The sequence below is a fragment of the Bombus vancouverensis genome, chromosome 8, assembly GCF_051014615.1.
Source record: "Bombus vancouverensis nearcticus chromosome 8, iyBomVanc1_principal, whole genome shotgun sequence".
Taxonomy (NCBI): domain Eukaryota; kingdom Metazoa; phylum Arthropoda; class Insecta; order Hymenoptera; family Apidae; genus Bombus; species Bombus vancouverensis.
This window is the reverse complement of record NC_134918.1, coordinates 2,951,426-2,963,772: the sequence shown is the minus strand read 5'-3', so window position 1 is coordinate 2,963,772 and position 12,347 is coordinate 2,951,426. Positions and strand designations below refer to the sequence as shown.

Sequence of the window (12,347 nt, the reverse complement as noted above, 5' to 3'; positions counted from 1 at the left end):
GGGATGAGAATCACGCTTTGTGTGCCCGCGCTTGTATACCCGCGTATGTGTGCGTACATGCGTCGTGAGGGAGAGAGACGCAGGAGAAAGAGGAGGAACGGTCGGACGATTACGGTCGCCAATGGCCAGAAAACCAGGGAAACGCGTAAAGGCGAAACTGACAATTAGAAGCCGAGCCACGAACGCTCGTATTATTCGTTATATCGTTTTACGACTTCGCGTTCGCTGCAAGCCGCGCCGCGTTAAGCGGTTTATAGTTTTTTTAATTGCCGAAGGGTGTTCCGTGTTACAAGTATGTAGAATCTCTCGCGACCATACAAGAAATCTGGATTATTCCGCTGGCTTGGCGACGTTCACATATATAAATCGGCTACGGATGCGTCGGACATTGGATCAAATTAGCGCGTGTAACGACGCCGTTGATGCTACTCGTGCGAGCAATCGTAAAAGCCTCGTTACAGTCGTAGACGTAATATATTTTGTTTCGACCATGAAATCTCTCCCACACGATCCGGTGTCAGGCCTAAGCCCGTTATAACGGCGTTGCTTAAAATTCTTCGAGTAGGCATTGTCCGGTAGGGGAAGTACTTGATATCGAAGCAGCGTGCGGGGCGATTGATGCAGATGTTGCGGGTATCAGTTAAACGCACGTCCGCGTAACGAGAGCTCATCTAGGGACATCCTTTAGTGGTTCGCAGAAAGACAATAGGAGAAACGTGAGTAACGCTGTACACAACGCGCACGCTCTGCGCTGACTGTGGAACACAGAAACCATGTAAAAAGATCTCACGGCAAAGAATGCAGCGTTTAAAGTATGGTACGAGTCGCTAGCACGGTTCGTTCTCGTTTCTCCTCGGCTGTGGCCTCAGGTTCCCGCGTTTTCGGGGAGAGTGTTTGAACGGCGCAGAACGGTAGCAGGATGCGATAACGCTCGAGCATCGTAATTCAAAGATAGCGCGTTGTTTAACAAGCAACAGTGGCTCCTTTGTCGAGTCGAGCGGTGCTGAGATCGGTGAAACGACCTGGCCTACGAATTCCACGCTACGATACAGCGAACGCGAGGAAAATCCGGAAGTGAAATAGCCGGGGCGGGAATGGAAGGGGGTAGAGGGGGAGTAGGAGGGAGAGAGGGGAAAAGGGTGGAAGGGAGGAGGAGGGAGCGAGAGCCGGTGGCCGTTTGGCCTGGAATCGTGTTCCGGTCGCGGTCGAGGCTCGATCCTCGCGAGCTTAACCCACATGCGACCGCGTGTATACACGCGTCGACAACTGCTGGCTGCAGCGCAACATCAGAGACCGTTTAATCCCGGAATGCCGAATACGAGAGAGCAGATCGTCGGCCCCGAGCGATAGATTTGGCCAGTATGCGAAAACGGGGTTGCAACCCTCCGCTCGAGAGTGCACCCTATCCCTCGCCGGGCCATTAATAATATACCCATATTGGACACAATTCACCTTGAAATTAACCGGCAGCCGATTGGTAAGCCCGAGCAAATTGACTTCGAAATTGACAATTTATAGTCGCTCGATTCCGGCCTCGCCTCTCCTCCTGCTCCTGCTGCTGCTGCTCCTCCTCCTCCTTCCTTGTTTGTAATTCTCTCTCGTTTCTAGCACATCTTATTTTCCTTTCTCGCGAAGATCGATCGTGATAGCCGCCAGGGATGACGTACTCTCGGATTTCAACCATTACGAGTGATCGAGAGTCGTGTCGATGATTCGACGAGTCGCGGCAATTTACTCTCGTTTTTTCCTTTTCCTCTTGCGAGACGCCAGATGGATAAGTTTGTAACGAATGCGAAACGAATTTCGAACACACGTTTATCGGTGAGATCGAGAAACACGAAAGGCGAGAGTCTAGCTTTGCCTCTGTGATCCAAGGGACCAGGTCGTTCGCTCCTTAAACGGCCCATCACGTAAGAATGGGTTGCAACTGTTCCTCGCGGATTGGGATTGGCTTTCTTTGTATATCTCCGTGCTTTTTCAGCCTCGTCGGATTCTTTTCTGTGCGTTCTCGTTTCTCGTCTCACCGAACGGTCGGACGAGGAGCCGCTTTTGCGGTGCAGCGATCATTAAGGCGGGGAATGATCGGATCAAAGCATAGCACCTGGCGCGATCATCGCGAATCCCACACGCGATACACGACCGGACGCGAATCGAGCGCAACGCGAACGTAACTTCTATCTAATCGATCGATCTGGATCGATTATCTGGCAGGTTCCAGAGGAGGATCGAGGAGGATCCCGAAGTAAGTCGTAGGTGTATTTATTTCGATCAGTAACCGATATAGTGCATTGCAAGTATACGCATAAGAACTCTTAAGAATCAGACACGTTACTTGTTCAGGATGCTTACGTGCCTATTCAGCTGCCGAATCGCCCAACGATAAAGATAGATTCCGTCAATTTCATCTACCGACAAGTACCGATAATCTTACAGTAGCCGTTCCACTCTGCTGGCCGTTGATTAGAATTTCCACGAATTCAAATTAACCGGAGAGTGGTTCTTGACGCAATCGCTACGACGATTATGCATCTCGAGGAATTTCTACGTTTCCAGTAGTTTTTATCGCGTGTGAGGCAGTTGAATGCTTGCTTGCAGTCTGTCAGCGATCTCTATCTAGATTTTTCAACCGCACGCAGGAAAAAGTTGGCGCCAAGAGGCGTGATCAATGCGTTAAGGTATCCTGCGCTTCGTATCCCGATAGGGGAATTAATTCCGCCGAGCCGAAACGAAATCTAGTAGCTACGGGGCTCCGTGGTTGTCGCAATAAGGCCGATTACTATCGATCCCCTTTTCTTCCTCGATCTCTTGGCCAACGATAGGTCACGATCACCTTATCCCCGCGAAATCATGCAACATCGGTTTCGCAAACACCTTTCCTCGATATCCGGTCGATTGTTTCAGACGAACCGTTTCTTCGATGTCCTCTACTTTCATCGTACGATCACACCTGGCTTCTTATCAAGGCGTATTTAATTAATTGCGTGTTTATTAAATCAGCCGAATTTGGGCCACGTATATCGAATCTTTTACAGATAAATCAGAGTCGTTACGCGAAGAAAGGACGGAACACGATTGCCCGTTCATTGCGACGCGACATTTTTCTTATTTCGCCGGTAGATTCGTACGCAAACAAGTACGCATTATACGGGTCTAAGCGTTCGAGAGTGCGTTCTTGTTTTCGGTGTAACCCGAAGCTAAGCGGTTTAAGAGATCAACGCCGTATAAACCGGCCGTCTGAGAATCGTCTGGAGATCTCGTGCGTGAGAGCTGGCAGAGAGACAGAGAGGGGCCAAACGGCGAGAAGAAGAGAGCACGATAAACGAGAACGAACTACGAAGAATGGAGAACGAAAGAGGACGAGTCGGAGAGTGGGAGGGCGCCAGGGAGGCGAAGAACGAAGATCGAGAGATCGAGTGCCTCTGGAGGAAGAGAGCGGAAAAAGCACCCCGTAGGAGCGATAGAGGAGGGGGTGCAGAGTCGAACGCAGAACGAGGACGAGGAAGACCGTGGGCAACGCGAAGAGGTAAAGCGAGAGGGCAGGCAGAAAGACGGGATGAAAAATTAGATTTACAAATCTGTCCTGACTACTATGAGATTGCTCGCTTACCAAGCAGAGATTCTCAACCCGGCCGGGCTTTTCGTAGCGTCTCTGTCACCGGGTATAAATATCGAGAGGACTGGTCCTCTTCCTCCTCCGCCGTGCTTCAATTTTCGTTCCTTCTCTTTGCTTCATTTTCGTCGCCACGTTGCTACCCGCCCTCCACTTGTCAACGACGCGACGCTCTCGTCGAACGAAATCGTTTACGCTCCGCTGCCAATGGCTGCATCCTACAAAGGGTGCAGTCGGCCCAGCAAGTTTATCGGTTAAATTTGAAACGGATTCCGAAATGAAACTGACGCGAGTCGTCCGTACGAACAAAGTCGGTCGGAGTCGCGGTTGAGTACCACTGGAAGAATATAGCCGCTATATCGGGAACGGAGGAAAGGATCCTGCCACGGTAACAACGAGTCGCAGTCTCAGTCTCAGACCCGGCGAAAGCAAAAGCTCGAATCACGCGTGTACGCGTATGTACACTTTGCGCGGCATGTGTCCGTGGCTGGTGTGTATATGGAAGCGCCTCTCCGGCGCCTGCCGCCTATGAAAAATGAACGTTTCTGCCAGCCGCGGTATCTACTCCGAACCATCCTGTGAGATCGTTCCGCGTCAGATACTTTTGCGCGCAATTCGCGACACGCTGCTTGCGGCTAGTCGCTTCTATTCTTCCCGACCGTCGCCGATTTTCCGATCGTTGGCGAGAATCGGTGTATATAGGTGCGGAATATTCCCGCGACCCCTCTTTGAAACCGCGTCCAAGGAGAATAATCGAGTCTTCGAGACACGATAAGTTACGCAAATGCAGGCTGTTTGGCCCGTTCCATCGCCTCTCGCGCACCTTTATCTTCCCCTCTGCTAGATTTATCGCGGCAACGTCACTACGTATTAGCCGCTGGTATCTCGTGACTCGTAGCCACGCTCGCTCGCGACCACGCGCGGCCCCGCACAGATCGCGAGAAGGTGAACTTCATTCGGCTGCAGTCGGCCGAGAACCAGTTCTCGAAACGTGGCAGCATTCTAGATACAGTCTAATCGACACTTGTAGCGACCAGAGCTTGGTCATCGAGTTTCATTCGAGCGTTTCCTCTCTTCCTTCGAGATCGATGAATCTCGAGATCGGAGCCGGGGGACCGGCCGAAGAGTCATCGTTTCGCGAGAAAAGACGCTCATTTTGTTCGCATGAAAAGCGTTCGCGTTATTTCTTCGTACTAATATTCGTCATATCCATGATCCAGTATCGGATATATTATACTGGAAACGTCTTTTCTCGTGACGTAATCGAACAACTTACGACGAGAGTCGTAAGCTCGACGATCGGGGTAAGACATTACCTCGATGACAGGTGTCTCTAACCACAGTAACTCTCTACCACTGTACAGCTCCAGGCCAGGAAGACCACCGAAGAGAGCTTCCGTCGGTCTGAGTCTCGCAGCCAGCCACCTGGCCGCCGCGACCGGTCACCACCCCCAGCATTCTCTCAAGAAGCACCGAATGGACAACGGCGATTACTACGAGAACGGGCATTTGGGTAAGTCTCGTTACACTTCCTTTTGTTCAAACAGCCGCTCGTAAGCGTCACCGACGCTCGATCGATAGGCCCGCTCGACGGCTGCTTACGATTCTGGTTACGACCGTGCGAACGACTTTTTAGCCATTCGAGGCCTGTCCCGTGTCTCGGGTCTTCGAGACGTTCGTATTTCACGCCGCGTGTCGTGTCCTTTCTCTCGATAACGCCACGTTTTATGGAGACGCCGCGGATTTAGCGACAACATTGTGCCACGATGTTGTCGGCTGGCTAGTCGTCCATTCGAACGTTGTTCAACGACCGTGAACAACGAGACGCGTTGAAAGGCCGCGAATGATCGAAGAGGAAACTTTTACAACGTGAAAAATGCGCATTTTTTGGATTAATCGAATACGTTAGTGCGCGAGAGTCATATCGAAGATGACATCGTCGCAACGATCAACGTCGAAAGCGCGGAGAAAAGGGACGAAATCGTGGAATAGGTAAAGCGATACAATCGCGTAGATACGTAGCCCTGGTACCAGGGGCACGCACTTGATTACTGCCATCCGTATACGCGCCGGGCCACGGTGACCCTACCGATCAATTAATTAGGGGAATCAAACACACTTGGAGTGAGCAAATTAACTGCAACTGCACCGTCGTGTTGCGGCCTGTGGTGGCGGTTGCCGATGTCGATATTGCATCGATGTACTCGTACCTCCAACAGCTTCTCCTCGCCGTTCCTAAATCTTCTTATTGTTTAGATGCATCACCTCTCCGCCCGATCCTTGTCCTCTGCCTTTTCCACGATAATGGCAAAAGGTTGTAGCGCATGACGCTAATTAACGTTCTTAAATTATCGTAACGTTTCGCAAGAGCGGTTATTCGGTCTTCGAAAGCGGTAAACTCTAGGCAAAGTCGGATCGTAAAATCGCGTCGAGCCGCGTTCGGAAATTGGTTAAGCAAATAATCGCGAATACGCCGGCCGTTCAATTTTACGGGCAAATACGTTTGACGGTGCAACGTTAATGAATTAATGCCACGCGGACGAGCGCAAGCACGAACGCAGTTGCAGAACTGTACGATCGCAGCCGGGGTAAACGTTGAAACGGCGAGCAATTAATTACGAGCCCGCGGTAATTGTATAATTGTTTTACGATTGGATCCCCTTTCTGGGTACGATTGATCGCCGCAGCTGCCGCGACCCGTTTCCTTTTAACTTTGTCGCCGCGCTCGTACCAAGGATGCGGCCCCCGCTTCGGACCGACACAACGTCGGACGATTCGCTTGTTACACAGCAGCCTCGTAAAATGGGAATCGTAAACATCCGTGTGCCGCGTATTCGTCGCGAGTCTTTAATCTCCGCGTGTTGTAAAAAGTTACGTAGTTTTTCTGCCGTTCAAGGAACTTCGATCCTTTCATTCCTGAATGTTCCAATCAACCACGGTTCGTTTTTTTTCCTTGTAGAAACGCGGGTAAAAAGCGCCAGGAACGTAGATACAGTTACACGATATAGTAAAAGTTACAAAAGTGTACGCGTTTAATCGTCGAACAAATGGAAAGTTATCGGAGACGCGATCGCACACCCAGAAGCACGCGTTCGTGCGACTTTTGAGCCGAGGATTATCTTCCGCGAACCATCCCTTATGATATCAATTTACCGCGAGAGGAGCGAGGATCCAGCGTGACGGGCTCTACGGTATCGGCGCTCCTTCGGCTCATCGGGAAGAACGAAGGCCGCGAGTAAAGCTGAAAAAACAAAGAGACGAGAAGAGAAGAGAGCGTAAAAAAAGGTGGAAGCAAAGAGTATGGAGAAGAACGCAGGAAGAGAGAGTGCGAGGCGAAAGCAACACGTACCGGGAGAGCGGCGTGGCTCGCGTACAGCGGATTTTTTTCAATTTGGACCGGTAGGCGAGCGCCACTTGCCATAACGCAATTAATAAACTCAACGAGCGAGATCCGATCCCGATAGCGGCGGCGTAACATCCATTCGGGACGTAGCGGGCACAATGGCCGGCACAATGGCCGTGTATACGTGCACCCAACGCTCGGTACAGCCAGGACGGCCGATACGCATCTATGTTGTCTCTACAAAATTAAAACCCATGAGAAAAATAAATAGCCGGAAGGGAAGAGCAGGGTAGGAAGCGAGGAGTTCGAGATGCAGAGAGAGAGAGAGGGAGAGGGAGGGAGAGAGAGAGATGGGAAGAGAAAGAGAGCAAAGCGGTAACGCGAGCGGGGGTTGCTTGGCTTACGTTAACGACGTGTGCGCGCCGCGTGTGCAGGAGAGAGCCTCTCTTTCTCCCTTCGGATGGATGGGAAGCCGCGTAGCTCGCGCCTTCTGGCCGGATTCGCGGCTTACGGTAGCTCGCTCTCTCCATTTGCCACGATCGTTTTTCGATGAAACTATTCCCGGAGCTGGAACTATTAGGCTAGGCTGCGTAATAAACTAATGACTATCGGCTAACGTCGAGCCGTTCGTGTGCGTTTCTGCCCTCGGTAATTATTTAATGCATCGATTACCGAAATAGCATTAATCAAATTGGCCGGCCGCTATTTATATTATATGACCTAATGCACGGCGAATCGTATATTAATGCGCAAACTAAGTAAATTATCCAAGCATCCGCGTTTACGCGGGGAACGTGAATTTCCCTTCTTCCACCTCGAGAGACCCTGAGTGATTCTGGTCGCGTGTATGCGAACGACCGGCACGGATCGGCGTTGCGCGGATCGACCGATTTCAGAGCGGGAATATATCGGTGGCACTTGGAAGCGGCGAATCGTCGATAGTCGGTGGCGAAACACCACGAGCAGACGAGTCGCGAATGGGTGCGAATCGGTGGAGGCAAGGGCGAACAGAGAGGAAGAGCGGTGGGTGTCCGGGCGGATACAAGAGAGGGGCGACGCCGAGTGGGTGGCGGGGTTGGTTCGGCCGGTCGCGGCTGCAACGACGCTGTACTGGCGAGCGAATGCTCATAAAAGCATTGATTAACTGTTGCCGGTCGTAGGTCAGCCAACGCGGCTGGCTCGTGTACCAATAAAACCCGGTTAATAGGGGGTCGACGTCGCTTCGATATCGCGCCATCGACCGTTCTATTCCGTTCCATTCCGTTCGCAGGTCTCCTTTCGCAGCGACGATTTTCACACTCCGAAAATCGAGCCCAGTCGAAGGTTAGTCTCGGAAAGCCACGAATTTGCGGTCGAAATACCGAGTCGGATCGCGTATCGGCGCAAAGTAATTAACGAGTCAGAGCAAGGGAATCTCTGGCGGAAAGGCGGACGATGGCTAGCGTCGCCTGATCAGAGGTTCTCGCCGGGCAACGATTCGGCTTTAAAGATACAAATGGTCGGGGGTGGATGTTGCCGTACCAGCGACGAGAACCACTGGCTTAGGTGGAATTTTCAGGCTGCGGTTAGAAATTACGCGCGGGGCAGAGGGTCGTGGCTACGAGGGACGCGAAACCGAAGCCAAAACCGAGCGGTCCGGAGATTCGACACGAAAGTGAAATAATCCTCGCGATTAAAGCGATAATAACGCTCCGCGAGATTATTACACGGTCCGAGTTTCAACGATACGAGGGGAGACGCGATACGATATTTTCGTTTCACAGGCCGTTATGATTTTCTGCCCCCGCGATATTTTATGCCGTGTATTTTCTCGTCCATCGAGGACGATTATTCTCGCGCGAAGCGGAGGTGAGATTCGGGACGGAGACAAGGACGAAATGGTGGGAGAAGCGAGTTCCGCGCGAGACAGAGTAACAAAACGCCGGTGAATTAAACCCGTTCGTTGCTGCAACATCGTTCTGCGTGGCACGACGCCGTAAATCAGTCGGGCCAGGAATTTTCGCGTTTCGCTGGTTTTTGCCTCGTAACGAAACACTTGCATGCTCCAGCCAAATGAAGACGTTAAGCGGCGACGCAGGAGAAAAAGTAGGCACGGCCTCGCTGCAGGGAGTTCGCCGGATGAACCGTGTTTGCTTTAACGCTCGGAATGTGGAACGAACCCGGTCATGTTCTGTCTTTGCGACTTGAAAAACTCGAAATTGTCGTGCGACCGAGCGGTACCATTCTCTCCCCCTTTTATATTCGACTGCGTTATGGGTCGTGCAATTGCGATAACCCGCCAGTTGCTCGTGCGTAAAAGATCGTCGCATTCGACCCTCGCTGCGAACAAGCTGACGCGCATCCTACACTGTCGCGCCATAAATCGCTCGCGAGACAACGTGGCCGGTTTTAGTACGACTTAATTACCGTGCTCCACGCGTCGTTTAATCGGCCGTTTCATCTCGCGGAGGCCGCGCGTCGCCCGATTCAGCGTGAATCGAACGAGTTTCGGAACGTATGTATATACGTTCGCGTGCCACGGTAGTCAACGGACGAACAAAGTCCGGAGAAGGTGGATTCACGCGGGTTGCGACTGTCCTACGAGCGTACGCGGGCTTTTTAGGAGAGTGATGGCAATTTCCTGCGGTTAAAACCGAGGCTAATTGCTTCAAAAATCTGTACTAATTTGCCGGCCATTCCGGCACGGCGATTCGGGGGAGGGGGGGGGCGGCAGGTTGGCTGGTTGGCCGTCGGTGTTCGCCCGGCACCGGGGTGATGGTGGTAGTCAACAATTTACTCGTTAGCGGCCGGCGAGTGCCGCGCCGCTCAATTAACTCGCGAATCAACGAGCGGGCCGCTTTGTCCTCGAGCGAACGAGCATAGCGCGCGCTCTAGCTCGCTCGTTCGTGTATTTTTATAATTTGCGCGGCCCTCGTGACCAACAAACCGGCGGAAATGCGTGAAACAACGGGCTAGGCCAACTGTGGGGGGTGGAGAAAAAAAAACAGCCACGCACACGTATGCGCGAGCATATACACGCGCGCGCATCTACAAACGAGCGGAGGGAGAACAACGCGAAAAAAAGCGCGGGGGAAATGAAAACCGACACCACGGATCGTGGCTTGTTTTCTGCCGGCGGAACCTCCCCCTCGACACGGGGTAAATGTCTACTTTCGAGGGCGGTCGACCGGGCCGGTTGCTCGTTTACACGGGCACATGTCAAAGGTCCTGGTTACGCGTGTACCCACGCAAACGAGCCGCGGTTTTTTGCCGCGCTATTTATTTTCTTTTCATTTCCGTTCTCGTTCGGGCTGAAAGCGCTGGTAACGAGCGTTAGCGCCACTCGTTCGACTACAACCGGGACACGGCTGCCTTTAAATCGCTCAACACTCGATATTCGTGAGGCGCATGCAACACGCACAAACCTAACTCTGCTTACGATACAAACTCCGAAACGCTTAACCGCGTGGAGAAATCGAAGCGTACGAGGAAGGAGGACTGACAGAGACAGACACAGACAAAGAGAGAGAGAGAGAGAAAGAGAGGGAGAAAGAGAGAGAGAGAGAGGGATTGTAATGCCGAACTGTGGCAAAACTCGGAGTAGAACGATCTGGATTCAAGCGGAAACGCTTAGGGTCGTACGAAATCGACGTTGCGCTTCTAGTTCGGGATCGTGGATAATACAAATCCCGGTAGGCATTGCGCGATAAAGAAAACCGGTATCGAGCGCCGCCTCCGTCTCTTTCGCTCTCTTCCCACTCTTTTTTCCACGAACCTCTCTTTCTCTCTCTGCCTCAACGCCTCTCTTCGTCGCTCTACAACTCTCGATTCGCTCGATCCCCGGCACTACAGGCAACTGGGCAGGTTTACCTTCAGCGAGTGCACAAAAGTGCCCCGATCCAGCTTCTGGGCCCAGCCAGTCGGAAGATATTAATAACAAAATATGATATAATGGGAGCATCCCCGGCGAAATACAATACAATGTTTATGCAGAGGATTAACCGATGTTACGAGCACGTGAAAAAGTATCGACCGGCGAGCAGCGAGAGAGATACGGGGCCGTTGGTCCGAGCGGACTATTGCAACGCTGTCCAAGTTCACGGGCCGAGCCAACGGGCAGATGTGCCTCCGAGAACGCACGGGTCCCGGGCTCGATCCTTGGTTTTGATTACCCCGCGGGAAAGATTTACCTTCCAGATTAGCTCCGGCATCGATTTTTCGAAGACCCGATTGCCAAACGTAAACGGTTCGCTTCTCGCTCTCCTTTTTGACGCGTCCACGATCCATTTCGTTCGCTTCAGAAATAACAACTGCGTTGATCGATTCGAATGCGTTCGTTGGAATTACAGTTTATCGCAGAGTTCAGCGACTGGTAAATGAAGTTGATCGATTTCGCAAGAACTTCGAGCAACTGCGGCAAAAGATGTAAGCGTTACGGGAATCATATGGATATGGAACAGCGTTTCGCAACAAAGTCGCAACGTGGAAGATTTTAGAGAATATCGGCGCCACTGTTCGTGACCGGGACGAAAGGGATTCCCAAAAAGGTCTGAAAAAGGAGTCCACCGGCGGCGAATCGGGCGCGATAAAACCAAAGGTTTCGTGCGTATCATCATCATTTCCGAAATAAAATATGCGTCCCTCTTTCTTCGGGTGGAGTTGCGTGCCGAAGCCGTGGTCGCGCGGTGAAATCCAAAATCCGCGCCGGCGGCTATGCGATCGCGTATGCCTGCTCGGAATAGATAATTTCGCGAACGATGCAGCCCGCGCGATCGTATCTAATTTTATAAATTCGCGGTACCTCGACTGGTTGGTGAAGACAACGCGGGATATAGAGAATCTAGCGCTGAACCGAACCTGTCGAAGAATAGCTGGCAGGAAATGAAAAACGGAGATGGCGTTTGCGACAGCGTCGAAGCGGATCACGATGACGTTGCCGAAGAGGCAACGACGGGCGACGAAGCAAGAAGAGCGCGCGAAAGGAGTAAAAAAGGCGGGTGGTGGAGGTGGTGGAGGAGCAGCGGGAACGAAGATGCGAGACAACCGACTACAAACCACGAGGAGTGTAAATAATACTAAGGCTGATTGTGGGCGTGGCTGACAGAACTCTAAAAACCTTCGACTATATATCAAAAGGTTTACTGCCCTCGGATGATGCTCGTATCCGAGGAGACCCTGGAAGAACAAATACTGGACTGCTCTTTCGCGAGGAGACGCGTGGTAGGCAGCCAGTCGAAAAAGGCCCAGGAACGAAAGGGACGAGAGATAGGGTTAGGGTCGGGAAGGAAGCTGGACGTCCGACTAGCCAGATCTTATCGTCGTTAGGACGCTTCGCGAGAATGATCAAACGTATCTTATGCCTCTTCATCCTTCTTTCGTTACTCGTAAGGTAGCTTACGTCTCAATATCGCAAAA

General features: G+C 51.9%; 1 protein-coding gene across 4 annotated transcripts in view; it reads left to right on the top strand.

Moving 5' to 3' along the window:
• Positions 1–12,347, top strand: part of dac (dachshund family transcription factor) — a 144,232-nt gene that overhangs the window by 50,767 nt on the left and 81,118 nt on the right. For 3 of the 4 annotated variants that reach the window (XM_033347926.2, XM_033347927.2, XM_033347923.2), the window contains exon 2: positions 4,975–5,123. In XM_033347926.2, the coding sequence (XP_033203817.1) occupies positions 4,975–5,123 (149 nt within the window). The remainder of the gene's footprint in view (positions 1–4,974; positions 5,124–12,347) is intronic. The other variant, XM_033347924.2, reaches the window with a different exon arrangement.